The sequence below is a fragment of the Symsagittifera roscoffensis genome, chromosome 1, assembly GCF_963678635.1.
Source record: "Symsagittifera roscoffensis chromosome 1, txSymRosc1.1, whole genome shotgun sequence".
NCBI lineage: Eukaryota > Metazoa > Xenacoelomorpha > Acoela > Convolutidae > Symsagittifera > Symsagittifera roscoffensis.
The window spans coordinates 46,381,878-46,406,192 of NC_087062.1; the positions used below are offsets into that span (position 1 = coordinate 46,381,878).

The following is a 24,315-nucleotide window of genomic DNA, read 5'->3' on the forward strand; positions in this document are numbered from 1 at the left end:
AATAAGTTTCTAAAAGCATCTTCCGATGTTTTAGCCCCGTATCTAACTGACTTAGTACACTTTTCTTTTAACTCAAGTAAATAACCAAATCTATTACCACTTCACTTCATAAAGGAGAAAGCAAATTATATCTCAATAATTACCGCCCTATTGCTCTTTTAAATAGTTGCAGCAAAGTTTTCGAAAATATTATGATATCATGGGTATACAAACATTTCAATAGATTCAACTTGTTTTATTTTAAACAGGTTGGTTTTCGAAAAAAGTTTGCGTCAAAAGATGCTCTAGCAGAATTAACAGAAACAATTCGTACAGGCTTGAAAAATAATTTGAGTTCTAGTTTTTTTGTCGATCTAAGAAAAGCGTTCGATACCTTGGATCAATAAAAATTATCTTTGATAAACTTGAACTTTATGGAATCAGGGGAAGGTGTCTTCAATAGTTTCAAAGCTCGCTTTCTGATAGATATCAATGCTAAAGTGAACAATGTTTCTTCCGACTGGGCCCCAATAAAGTTAGTAGTGCCGCAAGAATCAGTTTTGGGTCCACTCTTATTTATGATATTAATGACAAGCCCCAAGTTGTAAAAACTTCGGAGATTCTTCTTTTTGCGGATGATACAAACGTTAATTTCTTTTAACTCAAATCTAGCTGACTACCAGTCAGACCTTGAAAACATCCAAACTTGGCTGACTTATAACAAACTAACTTTCAATACTGATAAAACCACTATGATAAGAAAAATGCTGAGACTTCCATTCTTCGTGTCGCTATAGATGAGACTATGAAATTTCCTAAAGCTTTTTGTAAGTATCTAGATACTTTGGCTGGGATTTCGCGCTTTGATGTTAAAGTTGGAACTGTTAGGTTGAAAATCTGGTCGTCACAATCCTTATATTTTCTAGACAATGCTGGTTCCAAAATATTAAAAGGAAAAAGAGAACAATTTTTTTTGCATTTCGGTTCTTCTTGGTATGTATTTTCCTGTGTAAATTCCGTTAGTATCTAGGTCTCAAATATACTATGTATCATCGCGGTTTTAGCAGCTGTAGCTTATTAATAGAATTGTTCATGTTCGATAAATAGATTTTCACTGAAGAATTTATTCTTTGTTCAAATTTATATGATGTTTGATATTTAAGTTCACTGTATTTTTGTTTAAGGGTTACCTATCGGTGGGCATTTCATATACCTTTTGGCTATCCCCCCCCCCCAGCGCTAAACTATTTGCTTGTCATTTAAATTTTGTTGACATTGTTACAATACTTAAAAATTCTTTTTCTTTTTTAAGCATCAGTGGATTTCATGATTCGCATAACTTCCTGATTATAAGTGACCTACCTTCACCATTGCTCTATCCAGCCATACTTAACCGTAAATTTCACACATCAAACTCAAATATTATGAATCAAATTTTGTGACCATTCAATACATAAATAAGGAGTGCATTTTAATTTAAGCGATGAATCCCATGCTTTACAACCACTGAAAGACTAAAAGTACTCCAAAAACTCAGCAAAATTGAAATTTTCTCCAAATAGGGCTGTTATTATTCATATTTTTATCGATGATAAGCTTGACCTATCTTTATTGTCGAATTTTTACTGTGATGCAGATGATAAAAAAGAATAACTTCAGGAGCACCCCTGAACAGAACTTTACAAGGTGGTTTAGCTGCTTTAAAATTGTGATAGTCCACTATTCAACTATCTTTCACTTCCGTCAAACGTAATCTCCATATAAATGCCGCCCACGATTCGAACCTGTTTCTTGGTAATGCCGAAATTGAAAAAAAGCCTGTGGCTGATTTTTGGAATCTAAACACATTCCAAGCATGACAAAGAAACCTCAGAAAAAAAGCGCCGCGAATATTTAATTGTTTTTGGCACACCATCCCTAAAAGCGTGCTACCGGCAGAGGAGTTGAATTTACACAGAGGCGAAGCTTTGCTTTGCAAACACTTGCGAGAACACGACAAAAAGCAGCTTTACAAAGTACAATTCTGAAAATTAGAATTAAGCCTCGAATTAGTAAAAACTAGCAAGCCCACCTACAATTATTAATTTGCTCGCAAAAAATTAGTTGCTGTTCTGATCAAACTATCTGAGCAGAAAAAAAACAATTTCAACTTAGGCCATATCGTAAATCGGTTTGAAAAACTTTAGGTTTCATAGAACGAATCGGTTCCCAAAAAAATGAAGTTTTTAGTTGCTGTTCTGATCAAACTATCCGAGCAGAAAAAAAACAATTTCAACTTAGGCCATATCGTAAATCGGTTTGAAAAACTTTAGGTTTCATAGAACGAATCGGTTCCCAAAAAAATGAAGTTTTTCTAAGCAAGCTATTCAAGCTATGAAACTATGCAATATTTCAAAATGTTTCATGAAAAAAATCGGAATGCGCAACTTAAGATTTTTATATAGAAGCTATTCAAGCAATAAAACATTGAAATATTTCAAGTTGTTTCATAGAGCGAATCAATCAGCAAAAAAAGTTTTTTAGGCAAGCTTGTCGAAAACTTGAAGTTTTTCTTAGTAAGCTATTCAAGCTATGAAAAGAAACATTTCAAGTTATTTCACAGAGCAAACTGGTTCGCAACAGGTTCAAGTTTTTCCGTGCAAGCTATTTAAAACATGAAACTTTTAAACATTTCTAAGCTATTGCATACACTGATTTGGTTCAGAAAAGTAAAGTTTTCCGAAGCAAACTATTAAGCTATGACACTTTGAGAGCTATTTCCAGTTATTTTATAGACTAAAAAAGTTCGCAAAAAAATTAAATTTTCCTAAGGAAGCTGTTTAAACTATGAAACTTCGAATGATTCAAGTTTTTCAAAAAGTGAACCGGATGGCAACTGTTTTTCTTGTGAAGCCTTTCAAGTGATTTCCAGGTTTCTGGATTGCCAAAGGACAATCGAATATAAATATCATTTCTGGATGCAGAGAAAGAGCATGAAAAAAAACACTGGCTAAAAGGAAAAATTATTTCACAAATTTGCAAACACTGACAAAGAAATTATCACTATTAATGAGAAAGTAGTTCAATAGATTGATTAAAGTTAACCTGAAAATTGGAGGGTTAGTGAAAAAAAATTGATATGGATTTTTACAAGCTTTTCATAACTGCTAACAGAGGCCAAAAAGAACTTCGCGTAACTTGCGACACAATTGAAACATTGCATTAAAAAGAAGGAATAAGGCTGAAAAGATAAACTGAAAAAAAACTATCTACAAAACTTTCATACCTTCGTCTAACTATCTACAAAACTTTCATACCTTCGTCTCGGACGATGTTCATAAACTGCCTTAACAAGCAATGAGAGTCAATAACCGAGCGGCTACTAAGTCGGAAAAGCATAGGTCGAAACTCGTTAAGCCACACACGAAACAATAGACATTCAAAATATTCAAGCTTTAAAACTTTTGAAGTAAAATTTCTACGAAACATCCCTCCTGAAACAAGCAAAAGCATTGAACACATTTTGCCCTTGAGACTGTGCAACATAAGTTGACGAAATCGATATAACATACACCGAATTCATTCCACCGAAAAAAAAACATAAAAAATTTGTGAAATTATTAGCAATCAGAGTTGGTAAATTTACAAACTTCAGAGCAACTTTGATATGAAGTAACATCTGTTTCAATGAAACCTGAAAAATCCAGCTTTGAAAAAGAACTGCTGGAAAATCTTATTAGATATTATGATTTGCATTTAGAAAACAAAACTGAAAACGAGCTGGCAAAAATTAGGACGAAAACAACAATCCGAAAAAATCGAAAGTTTTCGAAGATAGCCAAAAGACAGTCAGTTGGAAAATAGTCAATCAACACAGTAAAAATTTCAAAACCTTCGAATTTCAAAAAAAAACAATTAATGGCCTTAAAACTCTTAGAATTTCCAAAACAAGTTTGATTGAGACTTTTGGATTAAATTAGCCCAATTTTAGTTAATTTTAGGACTTTTCCCGAAAAAAAAAATCCTTGATTGTTCCTGAGAAAGAAACTATCGCAACGTATATAAGAGTCTTAAGCACGTTCATCGACTCTTAAAAGATTTTTCAATAAACATAATTGAAAAATTTATTTACTACCCCACATGAACTTAAAATAGTTTTATTTGAATTTTCAAGAAACTGAGCATGTCAGGATGAGAAAGTCGAAGGAAAGTGTAAAATTTGATGAGAAAAAAAGTCTAGTTCCCGATTACAAGCAAACAGCAGAAATTACACAAATGAGAAGCTGACATAAAACGGAATCGGAAAAAATTCAACAGAGGCGGAGCAGAATTGCGCACCACTTGCGCAAGACCAAAAAAAAAAACGAAAAAACAAACTCTACCGAAATGAATAAAGCTAGCTTTGAAAAACCAACAAGCCAAAACAAGAGAACCTGCAATAAGTGCGTCGGCAAACTGAAAATCATCAAAAAATTTACCAACCGGTAAAAAGCCGAGAATACATACGCAGAAACTCTTTAAGCCGAAAAAATTCAAAGACTTGAATTGAACTAAAATTTATTAAAATTCCCTCTCCCTCAGAACACTTGCACTTTAGATGCACAAAACTTTCAAGCGCATCGAACAACGCGACCTGAGGCCACTAAGCCGATATCAAAAATGCCGAAATCTATCAAGTCGATAAAAAGAATGAAATTCTAACATATCGAGTTCGTAAACTCAACCAACATAAAAAGCAAATTTCGAATAACACAGATATTTTAAATACTAACAGGCACAAAAATTTGTCTATTGCCACAAATTTGTTGCTACCCAGAGTCATCCAGGATTGAACCCTGTAAACAAAGTTAATTATAGAAAAAAGCCTAGAAACCTGCTGCATCTTACTTGCTATTGCAAGTCTGAAAGGCCAAAGAACAATCGAAACTTTCATAAATTTTCCATGAGCAGCTAACAGCATTAAGCTGACATTGAGACAAACTTTACTTGACAGACAATACCTGGGTAGACGCCTGTTGAACCTAAAACAAAAGAATTGCCAAAAAAAAGTTTCATAAATCAGAAGCTTTAACACCCCCTCTTTCTACAAAAAAGCATACACATCTTTTTGCCCATTTTAACACGGAAATAAAAGGCAACCAACAGATAAAAGATAAACCAATTCCATTTTAGACGAACAAATCTTTTACTAGGAAAAAAACTGTTATTAAAAAGGAAATTATAAACAAAATTTTTCATGAAGTTGAATTTGGATTTTAATGCAACTAAGTTCTCAGGTTGCAAAGCATGTGGTTCATAAAAAATCTTGACCTCGAACAGTATGACCTGGAAAATCTTGACCTCGAAAAATCAAGGAAAATAATTAAACTTGGAAAATTTTTTATTGCTTGGCAATGTAGAATAAATAGCAAATATTTACCTCAAAGTTCGCCAAAGCGCAAAAGAAATGCAAATCCGTTTTTTCTTCGTAAACATGCATCATATTCTGCACTTTTTCGTTAATTAGTGCCCACTCGAGGCGTTATAGAAATAAAGTTTTTGGACGGAAGCGTCTTTTTGCAAATTTGCAATCACTTTCCATATACTGGGATGCGATCCACTGAAGTATGACTGTATGCCATAATTTGGCAGGACGCATATTTGCAAGCAGGGGCTATTTCTGAAAGACTAAGGTGTATGGAGTAAAGTTGATAAAACATTTTCGGGGTGACTTTTAAAGTTCCATCAGCCAACCAAAAGTTGAATGTTTCAAGCACACGTAGCATTTCAGGGTCGCCGAATAAAATAATCTTCTCGTGATCATTTTGCCCACTGTCAAATCTTATAAAATTTTTGAAAAGTTCGGGTATTTCGAAACTTCTGGTTGCTGGGGAGACTGGTAAGACTTCTTCTCGTTGCTTGCGCGCTCGTTGTGCGGTGCGAACTAAATTTTCTTTAGATGGTAGGGCTAGTTGAGTGGCAATGTTGTCTGTAACGCGCTGAATGGCGGTTGCGACGGCTGGGGTGTTATTATCGCTTAGATCCTTGATGTTTTTCAAAACTAGTCGAGCATCAGGTTTGCCCGTGGAAATGTGATTAGGTTGACCCCTCGTTTCAATGAAGTTTTCTCCATCCGTAATTGCTGTTGCGCGGCATTTATGGGTTTGGTACTTTGAGCAGTTCCAATTTGTTGTTGTCTTGTTTTTGCGTTTAAGGTAATACTCGTGGCCTGATACCACTAGCATTTGTTTGTCTTTCGAAGATAAAGTAAAATGGAATGACGCTTCAAACATTATATCTGATCTGATAGTGGTATAACAATTGTTAAAGAAATAGGCAGTATGATTTTTTATAAAACTCACAAACGTCTTTAGTTGCCTTCAATTAGCACCATGTACGTTATCTCTGTTTTAAACGCGTGAGTGAGGGATTATTTCTCTAACTAATCGAAATGCAATTATTTTTGAGATGTAGAGGCATCAAGTGAATTAAGACTAGCTTTTCAGGCCTCAATTAGTAAGCTTAATTGGACTACTCCTGTACTTATAAAAAGGACTTCATTTGAAACAAATTATCGTCATTAAAAGGGGGTTAAATTGTTGTGGGGTTATCATGTTACGGGGTTATAATATAGGGGGTGTAAACAGAGGGGGTTAAATATCGTAGAGTTAAAGAGTGGGACACCGAATTTTCAACTATCAACACCTACTCAAAGCTAACAAATGCATAAAAAAATCACGAGGCCACTTAACTGATAAAAAATTAACCGAAATTATTTGAGCCAATAAGCTTTTTGGAAAACTATAACAAAACAGATTTTATTCGCATCAGCTAAGCCTGAAACTGCAAGAACATTGCTTGCTACTCCTTTACGAGGCCAAACTGTGCAGTGGATAGACGCACAATTTGGTGTTGGTATTTCTCAACTCTTTTTAAAATTTTGTCGGAACGCTCAAAGAAAACAAAAGAACAAAAATGACGTACATCTTGTGGAATCCGCATAAAATTAACAAACTACAGCTTGGCCTCGTAATGCCAAACTAAAGCCAACAAAAATATGTAGATATGATAGTTCGACAATTTCCAGTTTGAAAAAACATATCGTGCAACAAATTTTCCCGAGCGGATTCGAACGCGCCTTCCCACTACAGTCCAGAGCAAATTCGTTAACTCTAGGCTAAAGTCAGAAGCAGTTTTTGGATTTCAAATTCTTTTGAAGCACGTAACCTCTTATGACCAAGACCAAGAGTCAAATGTGAACAACCTTTAGAATGGGGCAAAAATGTCTAGCAAAGGCTTGTAATACCCTTGCTAACAGTCGGAGTAAAAATTGCACCTAAAAAACTAAACCAAAAAACAAAACATGAACGTTGAAAAAAAAAAGATATGAAAAAATACGAAATAGTACAACAAGTAAATAACTTGGACATCCATCGGCAGAAAAAAGAAAAGTGAACAGAAGTAGCCAGTTGCTGTACAAATAGCACAATAGGTGCGTCATTTTTCGTGGGAGGCGTGATAAGAGGAACAAAAGCTTATACCATAAGACATGATCGACTATGGTTTATTCAAAATAGTTTCTAATTTTTTTAGCACGCGTCAAAAACAACCTGTCGTCAAAGTAAACTTTTAACCACTTAAAAAAGCTTATTTTTCTATTATAATACCTACAAGCTCGAAATCAAACTATAATAAAAAATATCGAAACGATTTTTCTCGACAACTAGAGAAATTTCGCGATCACGACTAAAAGATCACTACTAAAAAGGGTTGAAATGACATATCACTCAACCGATTCCGACGATCATTAGTGACACCTGATTTTGCATGAGAAACAAGAGAAACAGCAAAAGACATCACTCCTCTCCACTTGTAAACTCCGCATTAATTGTTTTCCACGCTTAGAGATTTTGAAGATTTATCACGAGTCATTTTCCTAAAAAGGACAAAACGGTTTTTAAAATATGTTTACAATCGAACTTCTACAATTTTTTTTATCAATTTCATTTCACAAAACCACTAACAGTAGCTGCACGATTAAAATATGCATTTAAATTGACAAACTTGCAGAAAGTACAGATTTTCTGGCTGGCAAAAAAATACAGATATTTACCGTGCTTGAACCGCGGATCTTTTGTCGTCAGAAAAAAAACGTTACCTCTACGTTCATAATCAGTCGCTAGAACATGAATTGATTTTAACGCAAGATAAAACAGCGGTGATGTGGAGTTTCGCACCACTTGCTATACATGAAATAAAAATCAAGGGCAACATTGAAACAATAATTATGAAACACGAAAAATAGGCAGCTTTATACAGATAATTATCAAAAAAAAATAGAAATAAGCCTCAAATTAAAAATTTTTTTGCTACGTATCGGATTCGAACATGCGACATCGAGATTTGGAGTCTAACACCCTGCCCTCTCGCTTGAATATCGGTAGAAATTACTCACAAACAACACAGCTATATACGCTGATAAATTGCCAATGCCATGCAGCAAAAATGTCACCAAATACAAAGGGACACAATTTTGGATGTAATAATTTGGAATATTAAACTGAAGTCATCCAAAATAACTTTGCATGTAATAAATTGGAAAGCATAAAGCCATATCAAAAATAACTTCTCAAAAAAAGACGAGATATATTCAGTTTTAAAAAATTCTGAAATCGAGTTTTTATTATTGTTATGTTGTTTGAAACAAATAGCTTTTTCGGTTCATTTGATGAATTAACAGAGAGGCGACGTTGCACTTCGCATACACAAGCAAAAATATGACCTATAACGCTACTGGGAAAAACTGAATGAGTAAAAATTCGAGTCTACAAAATTTCTCAAGTGACGCACGCCAATTATGAGACTACATAAATGCTAAGTGACGCAGGCCGATTATGACGCATTAGCAGTACAAGTCAATTTGAAAAAAAAATTACCAACTAATATTCCTCAATTTAATAGCTAAAGTGCTATTTGTAATATAATAGTGTGTGTTAATATCCTTAGCATTGGCTGCACTTCATAGCTGGATCAAAATGAACACTTTCAAAATGAACACATTTTAACGCAACAATTGCATCGCAACAATATTTGCGATTTAGATTGGAAAAAAGAGTTCACACTATAACACAAGCTATGCTTATGTAAAAATGCATCAACTACGTTAACATATTACTGCCAAAGCACATGCTATCAGAGCCATAACGGTGCCAACAAAAGTGGCACCATAATTTGCGACTTACGTTGGAAAAATCGTACTATTACACTACGCTCACTAAAAAGCGCTTGTGTAATGGCATCCTAAGAGACGCCAGAAGGTAGTAAGTAAATGATTAAATAAAAAAAATTGAGGCAAAAAACGGCTTTCAAAAACCACACACAATATTGCCTATAAACTAAAAGATTGCAGGGAGGCAAACAAATTTCCAATAAAAAGCTGTGAAACTAAATTGAGGAAGCTGTAATTAAATTATTGATAAAAAAGGTGAGCGATAAAGCCGGCAAGGCAAATAAGTCAACTAAGTGTTCAAAAAAAAACCTTTAACTTTACGTTCAGTTAAGGTAGGGAAGGTAGAGGTAGGGAAGGAGACCACCTAATGGTCACCGCAGAAAATTTACTTGCGGTCAAGTTTTCATAAAAAAATTGAGTAAGCGATGTAGTTGGCTGACAGAAAAAAAAATCAGTAACTCGGCCGACAAAAACGACGTCGGAAAATAACAAAAAATTCAATAAAACTTTTTACCGCGAATAGATTGGAAATGAAACTTTTAAGGAACGCAGTGGGTTGGGATTGATAGACCTTTGAGCAAAAAAACGCATGTGTGCTACATGCTGTGACGTCACGTGCTGAAATAAATCTCAACAAAATTTTTGCGGGAAAATTCGAGTAAAAAATGTTGCTTCATACTTGCTGCTAATCGCGAGTGTTGAATGCTTGATCAATTATTTTAAAGCAATTTGTTCACCGGACAAAGCCTTTGTATAAAACAAGGGCAAATGGATGCAACAATATTTCAGATAGTCAACAAAATCACAATTTACACCTCAAGCTAATTTAAAAGTCATATTTTAACCTCCGGCATTTGAGATCAAAAAAATGTACCGCGCTCTTGACTGACAAACCCAGTGGTATATATAGTCAACAAGTTAGCGTGGATAAAGGTATCACATCAATGCAATTGCGCATTGGATTTTCTGAACTTTTCTCCTGGTAAAACAAAGCTTTCTTTTGATGTTCGGAACAAAGCCAACTAATCATAAAAAAATATATCACTATCTAGATATTAATTGCAAAGCAAACTTGGATTTAATTAGGAATATAGTATTAGAGTATTTGTACAAAAACTTCAATTCTAAGATTCGTCTCTAAGACAAGAAATTTACAATTACTAATCTCAGCGCAAATAAATAATGCTATCAAAAATTAAATAAGTAAAAACAGAAAAAGAGTTCAGCTTCAAGAAGATAGACAAATTTCAGCTCGCTATTTCTCGAGGAAAAGAGAAAATGACGAGCACTACATCTATAGAGAATCGAAGATAAAGACTTTGAAAGTGTGATTGATCGAGACTGAATATGGAATATTCATTGCAGACATGGCCTGGTATATCGATAGAATGGAAGGAACAGACATCAGTAGAAATGCCAATTACTGCAGTTGCTTCCATTAAAATTGTAATGGCCACTGATGTCATCTGTTCCATTCTTCTGCTGACGATTTTCCCAAAGTAGTACCCTCGGTATCTGGTTCAATCGGCTGAGCATCTTGTGGCCCTGAGGCGAAACCATTGCAGAGTAGAGAGGAGTGATTGTTGAGAGTTGAACTGTTGCCGAATAAATTGGGGGACTCCTTCAGTTCTCCTTCTTCGTCACAGTCGCCTTTCGAATCTGAATTTGGAAGGGAAAGCATCTCAATGTGACCGAATGCGTCGAAAAAAGGACTAATGCTGGATGGCAGCTGTAAGGAGCTGTTGTCTAAGTTGAGCGTCGCAGTAGGTGTAGGAGTCTGGAACAATGAGCCGAAAGAATCATTGGAACTTACACTGACATTCAGTTCAGAAGAACACGCTGGAATCTCGCAAGATATCGATTCTGTGGCGGGTATTCCCCTCTTTGCCGTTTCATCATTGTTTTTCATTTCGAGAAGACTCCCTTGATTGACGAACTCTTCGCTTTCTGAAGCTTCATTTTGACAATTGCTGTCAATCTTTTGATCATTGCATTCACTTTGAGTGCCTGTTTCTTTGTCAATGACGCCAGAGATCCGCATGGAATTAGAAAGTGGACTGTGAATCTGAGAGTATGATTTTCGGGTTTTTGATTCTGATTCTACTATTTCGCCATTCGAAGTTGTTTCGGATTCTTCAACTGGAAAGATGCCCAAGTTCGCCCTTGACTTCTTTTCATCACTTGTAGAATCTTGGGCGAGGCAAACAGATTCCATAGACTGCTATCGAAAACTTGGACTAGAAACCATGTCTGTCGAATGTGTCGGAGAAAAATGTGTGGTTTTGCTCTCTGAAGACTCCTGATATTCACTTTTATCGTTTCCTTGCGGCGATTCAAAGGTAAGTAGATTCGAAAAATCGATGTCGCATTCTAGACTAATATTTTGCAATTCCTGATCATTTTGAAAAGAAGCGTCTTCTTTCTTCAACCTGGCAACTATTGCTTTACCAACAAACTTCTTTGCATATTCTACATCAGAATTCTGTTGGCACTTGTGCGCTTCATTTTCTGGTTGTTTACTTAGTTCGGCATCCATTTCTGGTTGACATGGAACAGTGTCCGGTTTGCAACTTTGTGCTTCGTGATCGAACAATTCTGACGACTTTGTCTCACCTTCTACAGTTTTGACTGCATGACTCGGATGTTTCTCACAAGGTGGGTTATTTGAGAGAGATAATTCACTGGTCCTGCAGTTATCAATCTTTGTAGTTGGTTTTTCTGAAGTGGCTTTCAGGTTAATCACTGAATCTACGCATTTGGAGATTATGTGTGCAGATTCTCGATGGGTTTCGTCCAAGAACGGTAAGTCTATTCCTTGTTTTTTCAAACTTTTAAGCAGTTTCAGTTCTTTTTCTGATATTGTTAATCTTTCTTCGTCGTCATAAGGCAGTGACAAGAACTGGCAATTTTCGTAAAGTGAATGCTTACCGTCAGTAAACGAATCCAAGAACTCGTTTACCACACCTTTCATGTATCCGTTCATTCCACTAGTGAACGTTTTCAAACTTTCAGCAAATTGTAAGCCTACCGTTCCTGAGTACACGGAATGTAACAAATCTAAGTGCATCTGATTTGTTTCAGATTTCTTCGACGATTCTCCGTCAGGTGCCGTATGTCCGTATGGACCATAATTGAGGTAAGAGTATTTGCCAAGACCTGATGTTTCTGTCAACCTCTGATATTGTTGAGATGACTGTGTCTTAGAAGCGAGAAAATCTTTAGGAACATTGATTCGTTTTTCAGCGCAAGGAGTTCTGGGTAGAAAATTAATCTGTCCCCTGAGTCCACCATTTTTCAAGTAGCCCAGCGGGTTCTCCACACTTCCCGCCAGCGGTGTAGCCCGAGATACTTTGTATGAGCGATTCTTTATTTGCACTTGAACATATGGCGCCTGTTGTGACCCCGGAGTGGGCTGGTCTTCTAAGTTAGCTGCATCTCCATGAAGTTCTGTTTTCGACGTTTTCTTATTCAGTGCTTCATCAGGAAACAATGACGCACTTCGCTTACATGCGATCTTTGTGACTGGTATCAACTCCTTTGGCGAACGAAATTGAGTACTTGAATCTTCAGAATTATGTTCCGCAAACGCAGGGGGCACAAAGTTTGTGGCTGGGTTGGAACTACATATTCGTGAATTTGAAGCTAATAATTGCAGATTGTCAGTGGATTTGACAGGAGTGACGAATAAGTCATCGAAGTATTTGGTCGCTGATGGAGACGATTCAAAGTTCACGGCAGTTGACGGAGTAAAGGTTAGTATACTTGGGGATATATCTGCTATTTGGCTCTCAATATTACACATCTGCGAAGATGAATTGGATGGCGAGATGCGGATCTGTCTACTGTGAGATCTGGTATCATCATGGTTAGAAAACTGAGGTGGTACTAAGTGACTAATAGATGGTAGCTGCTGAGGGTAGGCCATCAAATTTCCGTTAACTATATTTGGGGGACCACTACTTTGTGACTCGCTCACGACTCCTGGTATACTAGCTTGCACATAAGAGCTGCTACCAGCCGAGCTTTGTACACCAAAATTGCACAAATTCTCTGTTTGTGGCACATGCGCACTACAATTGATCGATTTTGAATCTGTAGTTAAGACAACTTGTGGTTTCTCGTATTGAAGGTGTCTTCCCACGTCATGCTTAATTTCATTGTAGCAGCCAGGAAGCTCACTCAAAGGATGGCCCATAGCAAGTGGACATTGATCCATGGCATCTGGTAGATGAAATCCCGAAGTATCGGCCATTGTTTCTTTCCCACTTGGCTTGGGCCTCTTTGCAGATTTCTTGGGCGACAAATCATACGAAGGGTCTTTTGTCTTAGGCGGCCTGCCTCTTTTTCGCTTAACTGGCACTTTGGCTTCCACTGCCGCCTCGTGACTCGGTGGTGAACCGTGTTCAGAAGGAACGGTTTCGGTAGTGTTACATTCATTGTGAACATGAATTTGGGGTACTGGCTCTTGAACCTGTAAGTAATGTTCGCCTGTTTCTCCAGGTTCAATTGAATCTGGTAAAGTAAAAGTATTCTCTTCTTTACTATATTTCGAAGTGACGCTTACATCTTTAATTGATTCAGTGACTTGACTTGTCTCCGGACCCTGTGAAGTTTTGCTTTCTGAAGACTGATTTGTTTCAACCTCGGATAAAGGTTCTTCATGTTCTTTTCCAATTTCAGCTACAACAGCAAGTAATTGGTTTGTATCAGTCAAGTTATTATTAAACGTCTCTGGCTTTTCTTCGTCAGTTCGTTCAATTAAATCATCCGATGCAGAATTCTCACACTTGATGGCCGTTTTGTTTTCCAATTGGGTGGAAGACGCATCTTCATTGACAATCAAATGCGTTTCTTCGTCTGAAAAAGCAATGGGCGAGCACGCATCTTGTATATTTGGCTTCCCACCGATTAAGACAGAGTCATCCGCATCTCCGCCTTGTTCACTCGACATATTGAGAATGTCTTCAATGGACAATTTTGATTTTCCAGGAATGTCGTTGAGAGGTTTCTCGGCAACTTCTTCGTCCACAAACTCGTACATGTCGTTACGCTTTCGTTTCTTGAGCAGTTTGCGTTGCTTTGTCGGAGTAGAAGGAAGTTGATGTGAGCTAGAAGCAAACGAAAATCCACTGTTTTTACTAACATCTGAGGATACAGACACTTTATCAGAGTTTTGCTCTATATCAACCTCTAGCGGGAGTGCAATATTGGAACGGTTTTCTGACTCTACTTTGATTTCAAAGGACGGCTCAATGACTCCTGATATTTCTGAAACATTGGTCTCAACGCCAGAGTCATTTGACTTGTCTACTGTGCTGTCCTCGAGCATTTCATTAGTTCTGTTGCTGTCACGCCCGCTATCATCGACAGCGTCAAAATCAGCATCTTGTCTAATTACTTCAGCATTTTGTACTTGATCTACCTGTTGCAGGGTAGAATCGTTTAAATTTTCCTCTTGCCTCAGTAAATGTTCTTCAAACGCCCGTTCATCTTTTGCATCTTTGACGCCTTCAGATTCATATAAACTGTCCTCTGTTGGTGGTGTCATGTTTTTAAATGTATCATCCTCTACGTTATTTTCAGTTGAAGTTTTTTCAGGCTCGTCATTTTCCTGTGTATCGCTTTCCGATAATTGTTCCTCTTCACTTCCTTCGCCTGATGATTCATACCCAGGGATTATATCTCTTAATAAGATAGGCTCTGTTCTTGGAGGAGGCAGTTTAATTGTAAAATTTATGCCCAACTCTCGGGTGAAAATTTTTTCAAACACAGGAGCCAACTTTGAAGCATATTTAAAATAAGGAGTTTCGCCCATGTTATAGGACATGCAATTTTGAATTACTAGTGCAACATCTGTCATGTACTCGCGAAATGTTGAATAGGACTCTGCTGCAACTTTTTTGTTGATGGTATAAAAATCCATGCATTTTGCAATAATCTGAGAATATCCGGGTGCAATAGCATCAGTAATTGGAGACGCAAACATCTTTTTGATATCTTTTTTCTGAATTGCTCGCTGCGCCGTTTGTATTTTTCTTTTGAGTTCGTAGCTAGTTAAATTTTGAGATTCAGGCTCTATAATTTTAGGCGCTGCAGATTCGGTTTTGCGACGTCCTTTTCTGCCCATTACTGCTAAGCCTGAAATCATTTGAACGCAACTTCTAGTTAGTACTTCTGGGACGGTATTCGTCTTTTGAACGGTTTTAGTTTCTCCACGAAAAATTATGTACCATAAATAATCATCCAAATAAGTTGAGTGATATATCAATCGTGACGTTAAAAAGTCGAAGATTGATTTTTTCTGCATTTCATTCAAAATTGGAGCAAGTAACGTTAAAAAATATAATAAAAGCTTTCCGATAATTGTTCCGATAATCTCCAATCGGCGAACTTTGCCGGAAAGACTTGCTCGACGAAAAAACTAAGGAGCTTGAAAAAATTGTGACATTCGACCAGAATGGACGAAAATGCAGATTCGGCAATTTCGAATTATTAGCAGCTAACCTTCCGAATTAGCAGTTTTGAAGGATTAACAGTGTTATTGGAACGATTAGTCAAACTGGGAAGGCTAGAATATTCTGGTATTTTACACTTTTAAAATGTCGAACGATGACGTCATATTTTTGAGAAACGTCAATATCGGCGATTTTGGAAGAAATCCAGAATTAAGACACAACAACAATAGTTGCAACGGCGACAACAACGAGAACTGCGATAAAAAAGCAACAACGAATAGCAGAATAAGCAGAGACCGCTCAAGTTGCAACGACTGTGTCTCTACAATCGTTGCAAGGCCGTTGACAACAACGGTGAAGTGTAGAAAAACAGCCTTCCGGAAAGAAGATAAGGGTGTTATTTCCCCGGATTCAGGAATCCGGAGGGGTCTCGGGACTTGAACTGAAATCCTTTTATATAAACTTTTAGCTTCCCGATTATGTCCTGAATTGAATTTATTTAACATCTGAATTCATTTTCTGACGATGAGAAGCTAGGAGTTAGGGGAAAGGGTTGATCCATCTTCGATGGAGATGATGATTTTTATCTACTGAACAAAAACAATACTAATAAAAGAAATAGTAGTAGCCCTGTTTTTAGGAGTGACCTCGTGGTCTGGGGATACTGAGACGCAGCCATGAGCTCACTAATTTTACATGTAAGCAAGTTAATTTGAGAGTTATGTTCGAAGCCGGAGAGCAGTAACGTTTTTGTCGACCCGATGTTGGAAAGACCACCAAAAGAACTGGCTTTGGTAGAGACGATGAAAAACATGTAGAGCTCTGTTCGGACGTTCGCCAGTCGTCTTAGAACCTAGCTTTATTTTCCGTCGATATGTACTTCCGGGCGAATGTTACATAGATTTTTTTATGGCGCTCCTGGGTGTTATTCTTTTTAACATCATGACCGGCAGAACCGTTAACGAGCAATCCGCGCTGAGCGGATGCTCATAATAACGCCCTTAATAGGCCCTAACCGCCGGGGTGGAAAGGTAGTTCGGAACGCGGAAGCCTTCCGGATTACCGTGAATAGCTTTTTAACATAGTTAAAAACGAAAATTCACGTTCCAGGAAGGGTGGGGGATTCAGCCGTCCCCTCGTTCCCTGAGAGGTTTGTGACCAAAAACTCTTAAAGATATATAAGAAACCAAACAAAAAATAGTATAGTACCCAAGAAAAACAAAAAACATAAAAATAACCGAAAAAACCAAAAACAGTAAAAAAAATTTTTTAAAAAATTAGTAGAAATGATCTCCCCAGACAAGATGTGATCAGACCCTCCCGTTTGTTGTTGATAGATATATTGTTGTTACAGGCATTCATATCAATCAGGATTATTACGATCATTTTTTAGCCCGTTTTTGAGGATTGTAACGTAGGGTTATTTGAGTATTTAAGCACGTTAATGCTAATTTGCGCTCAATCCGGAAGGGTCTGCTGATTTGCGCTCAATCCGAAAGGGTCTGCTGATTTGCGCTCAATCCGGAGGGGTCTCGGTATTAGTGAAGAAGACTGATCCAGCAAGCAGCACAAGGAGTGACAAGAGGGGCTCAACGACAACAACAGTCGACTGTTGGGTATCGTTAACAAGTTTTGTATACCTTTTGGTACAAAAAATAAGATAGTAATCTGTGGGGGGCTCGACAGTGCTGCACTGTAGTGACCCTTCACCGAACTGCGAATTTCCGAGTTAAGCACCTTAATTCGGATATTGAACAAACCCGGAGGGGTATAGTATTACTATTATTAATACTTATATACCCTATATTAATACTCTAATATCATTTTCAGTGAAAAACACAGTAAGCGGACCGGTTTTTAGGATTAAAGTAGCAATATTTTGATCCCCCCACAAATCGCAATTTTTGAGATATCGATATTTTCTGGAATAGAAAAAAGCGCTAAATTAGTGAGTTACATCGTAACTGTGCTAGGATAATGGGTATAACCGGTTGAGTTTAGTTCAGAAGTGTTTGTAACTATTTTGGTACCAAAAACCGAAATTTCGTGAGTTTTGAAAAAACAAAACATTATAAACTACGAAAATTTTTTGAAATTTTTGCGTTAGGACAGTAAAAATAGTTGTTCGGACAACGTCCACTAGTGAATCGACAGGTTTCAAAACCCGTTTGCCAATAACCTTCCGGGTTACAGAGAAATCGAAGTTAACGTGTTTGATTTAGTGGTTTCATCAATCCGGAGGGGTCAAAATAGCATAGTTTTTTGCAAATTTTTTACAGCTAGAGCGTTTTAGAGCGGCTTTTTTGCATTGAACTAGAAGAGTATAGGCCTTCTGAGCTCGGATCAATAATTTTTAGGTCAAAAAGAACAGAATTGCGAAAAAAGTTAGGCAAAACCTATAAGAGAGAAATTTTCTGACCCTAGAAAAAAGACGTTTTGGTTAATAACTTTAGAACTACTGAATTAACTAGTAGCTGAGCTTACTAATAGAAACATCAAATATTCAAAAAAGTAAGCGTGAAAATTTTTTAGGATTGTTTTTAGCAAATTCACCAATTCGGAGAGGTAAAGACACGTTTTATAAAAAAATTTTTAGAAAGCCCTTACACCACTACCAAAGGGTAGAAATGGTTGAATAAGCCAATTTTACGCTACTCTAGACGCTTCACCTTTGTCTTCATGCGGTGTCATCTTTATAGGAGAGTTTGCCTCACTTTCATCAGTGGCCGAGTCGATCAGCATTTCGCTCAATCTCCTTTCAAACTCGTCGAGTTTGTCAAGGAATTCCCTCATTAGTGGTCGGTTGAAACCTATTCTCAAAATAGACTAGGTTCCGTAGCTCTTAACTACTATCCAGACCTCTTCCATGAATGGAATTGGTTGTGAATAGGAGCGCAATTCTGTATGCTGTCCATTCTGTATCCTGTCCTATTTTCATGGTCTCTATGATGCACCTCCCACTCTTCTTCGGCAACGTTCCCGAGAAAGGTACTCTGGCAGAGCCTCCTATCCTTCTTCTCTTTGGTGAGTCCATCAAGAGTTTCTGTTCGGTGTTTTTGGAATTGCTCGGAGAGCTGCTCTCCGGCCAGTTTCGGTTCGTTCCGATGAAGGCCGACGGGGGTTCCAGCGTGGAAGTTCCCTCGTCTGCCGGCTCAGTCGTCGCTTTCAACGTGTCCGTGCGTGCCGTTTTCAAAATCGTTGAGGAAATTGAAGTCCAGTCTGGACATCCCTCCTGTCGAAGCCTTATTGTCTTCTTTCTCGGCTTGATCGGGTTTCTGTTGCATAGGTTTTTCCGATCGACGGCTTCCTTCCTGGATTATTTCCTGAACTTGAGGGCCCTTGCTTTTCACCCCTTGCCCCCTCAGGATATTTCGGTACAACTAATCTGCCAGCTGACTGATCTTCCTCCTCTCCGTGAACTACCTTGACTTCTTCATAGCTGAAGGGTGCTAGCATGTTTCTAGTCTGAAGTGTTCCTCCCACCGTTAACTCTGGTTTTACACTCGTTAAGATTAGGGAGGCTTCTGGTAAGTCAGCCTTGCCTCTCATGATCATATGCGCTAGATCCAATTTCGCCAACTCCTCGTCAAACCTCCCAGGCTTCGGAGTCGCTGGATTGTTCATTCGTCTCCCTTTTGCTTCATCCGTGTGAGCAAATTGCGTATACTGCAGCACTGCGGCGTCTCTGCGCAGGAAGTACGGGTCCATCGTCTCAGAGAACTTCGCTACCCTCCTTTCATTGATCTCAAAGGCTCCCAACCTAGGGGTTTGTACTACGGAATCTGCTCCGAGCAACATCCTTCTAATCAAAGGGAATTCCGGGATCTCTTCTGGCAGTTTCTTGTAGTCACCACAGCCCTTCTTTTCTTCTCACAGTTTATGGTACGCTGCGGTCAGTCGAGGAATTCTTGCGACTTCGCCGTTTGTTTTGTCGTAGGGTCTTAGATTCCAGAGCTTCGGGAATACCTCAATGGGCCCTCTGTCCTCTTCCCCAATCCTGTCTCGGAAGTGATCATCAAAATTTATGACGGTCATCTCCGGCTCTGATATCTTCGCGAATAACAAGTCCTCACTCATCAATTCTCGTAACGCGTGTTGTTCACTCCAGTTAAGTGTACTTCCGTCCACTGCTGATATGAGGTTCAGGTGCAATACCGACCTCCTTTAAGCCTCCACGTTAACGTCAGGGAACGCAAGCGTGAATGCCGAACCGTATATCACTGTCACGAACTCCGTGGCCCCTCTGATCAATGCTAAGGGGTCGGTCCTCATAGCTAACCTCAGGTCAGTTAGCAGGGGCATGCCCCAGTATGACGTCGCACGTCTTCCTCCCTCTGAATCGTTGCATCCTCTCCTGTTCCAAAGCGATTCTGCTGCAGGAGGAAGTGGATGTCGCAAATCTCTTATCTTATTCCAGGAATCCGTGGATCGCTTCACGTCGAATTTCCTCATGTTCTCCCTCACCTGCTCCGGATAGCGTGTCAAATTCATCAATCCTCCTAAGTTTCCATGTGTTATCGCGATCAACGTTAGAAGTCCATCTAGTCGCAAATTCTGCACTCCTTCGGTGAGCGGTATCGCTGGTCCCCTTACGAAGTTCTCTGCTCCAAACGTAACGAGTAGGTCTAGTATTTCAACGATCGATACTTCCACGACTGCTTGGAGGAATTCTTTTATCAGATATCGAGAAAGCGATGGATAAATTTTTGCCAGGAAGGACGCGGTCCATCCGGCTCCTAACCCTTCCAGGATGCTGTCAGTCCGGTCAAAGCCTTCTTCTCCCTTTACATTCTGTGTCCAGAAAGCTTCCAGGGTAGCTTGGCACACTCTGTTTACGAAATCTCCTGACTCATCTTCAGCCATTTTGGCCAGGTTTATCTCTTTCACTAGATAGGCATGGTTTTTCCTGGTCACCACTGGGCATCGCTCGAAAGCATCTGCACCCAATGCTGCTATTCGAGGGGTCAAGTGCAGCCACTGGTTAGCCTCTGGTTTCGTACTCAAAGCCATCGCTTCCAAGTGAGCTCTCGTCTCCTTGGAATTCTTTCTTCTCTCTCCTTACTCCTTTATTTCCATTCCTCGAAATCATAATTCATTTGACATCGCTGCGATTACGCGATGGTCATCGTCAATGCCTGGTTTCACTTTGAGTTGTCGGCTGAAATTGGACAGTTTCAACCCCAGTACTTCGTCTAACACTAACATGTGCAGTGAATGGTTCTTAAATCCTCGCATCGAATTCGAGATGTCCGACTACACCGCAGGCAATTCCGCCCTAGGTGGTCTTGGGTTCTCCATCTCTATTCCACGATTTGGAGCAGATATGATTACATCATATTTCCTTTCCGAGAGCAACGCCACCATCGCGTATACAAACTTCAGTCCATCCGGGAGGTGTGCATATCCCGGAGACAGTGCAAACACGGCTCTCGGTGTTATCTTGGTGAAGGCACCTTCTTTCAGTGTGTCCACTACTTCACCCATTGACTCGAGGATATCCTTTATAGCTGGCCATACAGCGTCTTCGGCTGTCGTAGTCTCTCTGACTCTGCTCAGGAAACCCCTACTGTGTAGATGTTCATTCATAGCAATAAATACGATTGTGATTGGGTTCATTTCTGTCTGTCGTTGCACCCCGATTGCCAATGACACCGACTGCATTAGATCCAGGTCGACCGCTGCCAACATTATAACATCAGGCCAAAACAGAGACTCGGAGGTATATACGAAATCTGAGCTCGCGACTATCATAATCTTTGCCTTCCTCATTTTTGCTTTGTCATACGCAGCAAAGATGATCTCATCTTTCTTAATCGCCTTCGATCCACCGTATCTCTGAACATCGCCTTATTGATTCACTTGTTTCGGGTACGCTCTTTGTTTTACTTGAACTGGGCGTGCTTTTGTATGCCTGAACAGTTTTACGTGTTGTCCTATTGGTGCCCTCGTTGTCAAGAATCTTCTGGGTCTTTCTTCTCGATTTCCTTCATCGTGATTCAGTTTCACATCTTGCAATGGTCTTGCATTTACCGGACCCATTGTATTGTTTGAGGACAGTCCCTCTAAGTCGACAAATCTCAAGGCGCTCGTGGAGCTAAAATTTATGCCAGCTGCTATCAACCAGTCCACAACTGTTATTGAATACAGTCCGTTGACGGACAATCTCGCTCCATCCAACATGCTCATGGCATCTGCTGCAAATCTCATTGTGTGAATATTTAAATTCATTAGGTCCTGCTTGTATACGTGCCAGGAAAAAGGTATGGGCCTCGACCACATCAAAGGGCTGCTGCCTGGACGTCGCTCCTCTCGGCTGGTACCCGTTGTCTCTGATCTTGTCTCTGATCTCGAGGTGCTGGTCGTCTCCGCGGTTGCTTGACAGGTCCTAATCTTCGTCTTGAACAGGTCCTAATCTTCGTCGGTTCTTCTCATTGGCGCTTCACCCAATTGATCTTGTACATCTGTCCTTTACCCTGGCTTGCTAGAGCTTTACGGCCGGTGGGTCACGGTTGGGACCGTTGCCAAACGTGTTTCTAAGCAAGGGGGCACAAGTGTTGAAGTTGCCGGCTCATTCGTGGCTTCCTCCTTCCTCAGCAATCCCGTGTCCAAGAGCTCGACTTCCACTTCACCCAGTCGCTCCTGGAAGACTCGGTTCAACCAGACTTGTCCTTCAATGCTATCAAAGTGAATCCCATCGGTGGTTAGTCTGGCCTGATCCATAGCTCTCAGCTCGTGTTCAATGTCCATAAGGATCATCCGTCCAGCATTCCGACTCGCCAGATTCCTCAGTATATTGTTCCACCTGATGACTCCTTCATTATGTCTTCTTCCAGTCGATTTCAACGTTTTTGTGCTCATGGGTACGGTGCAGACGGTCAGTACTGCGCACTTGAGTTTCTGCCAGAGAGTAATGAATAGGCACACCAACATTGACTCCCATTGTGCCTCTTCCTCATCTGAGCCTCTAGATTCATTGTTCGTCCCAATTAGGATCATTATGTTGGGGATCCTCCCTCGGTTCATCGGCTCCACCATCCGAAATAGCTGGGCTGTCGTTGCACCTCCAAAGGCCATCACCGCAGTGATCCAGGAGGTCCTCAACTTCTGGAGTACTCTCACCAAGCTATCATCCAGTATCAGATGTGATGTCCCAAGTGGCGGTTGCTGCAGGTTTACTGCTGGGCTCCAAGTGGATCGATTGAAGCAGGCTCGCGAATCTGTGACCGGAACTCCTGTGAAGCTATACTTCAACTGGTTGTTCTTCTGCGCGTCAATCACTCGGGACACGTTCTTCATCGGCATCTCTCGTATCTTCCTGTCTGGGACCTTAGAGCTCTTTGTTGGTAACATTGTATCCCTAACTCGCGTTCTCGTCAGCGTCTGTTGGGAGAGTTTTACTCTACCCGTGTCATCAATTGTTCCATAGGGTGCAGTCACCCTGGAACCTGGCGCATTCCTATCAGCGACCAATCGTCCAGCAGTTTCTATCAATTTTCTCACTATTTGCTTCACGACTGGGTCAGCTAGGATGTCATTTGGGTCCCGGATTGTCACTCGACCAGTTGTAGCTGGGAGTCGTGTCTCCGTCGTTTGACTCAACTAGCGAGGCGTCAAATGTTCCATCGGGGACTGCCCACGAGGAAAATTCCTTGTAGGTATCACTCTTTCTACGGCTGTCGTCAACGTATAACGCTCTTTGTACTCTCGCCTCGAACGCTCTATTTCTTCACCCTATTTCTTGCTGCAATCTTCAAACAGTCTCTTCCACATGTCTCTCTCTTCTTCTGTACTGAGCATGGTTTTGGTCATTTCGTCCAGCTCCCTTCTGGTCTTCTCCAGTTCTTCTACCGTTCCGTTAGGATCTTGCATGGTTTCGTTCGTCTGAATCTCTTCCTCGACTCTCGCCCTCTTTGGTGGCACAGCTGCTCTGAGTTGTGAACTAGACGAGGCAGCCTCGCTGTTCATCTCCTGAACAGCGAGGTTTCAGACCAGGCATCCTTCTCAGACCAGGCTTACTGGTTGTTAGGTCCTGGAACTTCCCAATCCAGGTTCGTTCACCATGTCACTTCCTGAGAGAGCCCCGTTTCTCCAACTCATTACCCTCAAGTTCGGGCGGTCTAGTACTTCTCTTTCTCCATATGCACCATCAATAAGACTTCCGTGGGGCGGTCACCACGGTTATAATGCCCCAAGATGTTTATTAAGGCGGCCAGCAACATGACTACCTCTGGGTCCTCCAGAGAGAAGTCTCGATCCATCAGCCGACGATAGATCGCATCTATCATCAGTCCTACGTACGCCTCTGCCAGGTCCATGTACTCGTTCGAATCAAAGTTGTCCATCTTCTTCTAGATTCGAATCTTTTTATCAGTTTGAATAATAGAAATCAGGTGAATAATTGAACGATCAATCAGGATCTAGAAAAGATGTCAAGAATATCACATTTGTCAGCTTTACTCCAATTTTATATTGAAATTTATTTAAAACAGTTGGATAAAAGGATTTTGATCCTAAAAATTATTGAAATCAGTTTGTTGCTAAAATTTTGGAATTCGACCTCAGAAAGGACAGTCCAAAATTTGGATCTATTCCTAAGATCTTCATTCGGTTATTCCTGGTCACTAATCCCTTCTTACCCAGGATCTTAATAAGAAAACACATAACATAACATAACACACATGTCACACACAACAC

The 24,315-nt window shown here is 39.6% G+C and overlaps 2 protein-coding genes across 2 annotated transcripts in view; one reads left to right on the forward strand and one right to left on the reverse strand.

Moving 5' to 3' along the window:
• The window catches only part of LOC134857675 (uncharacterized), a 247,315-nt gene that overhangs the window by 39,409 nt on the left and 183,591 nt on the right, over positions 1 to 24,315 (forward strand). The gene's annotated exons all lie outside the window — the stretch shown is intronic.
• Positions 11,388 to 15,300, reverse strand: LOC134845168 (uncharacterized). The gene has a single exon (XM_063862056.1). The coding sequence runs from the start codon at positions 15,291 to 15,293 to the stop codon at positions 11,388 to 11,390; it is 3,906 nt and encodes a 1,301-aa protein (XP_063718126.1). The 5' UTR covers positions 15,294 to 15,300.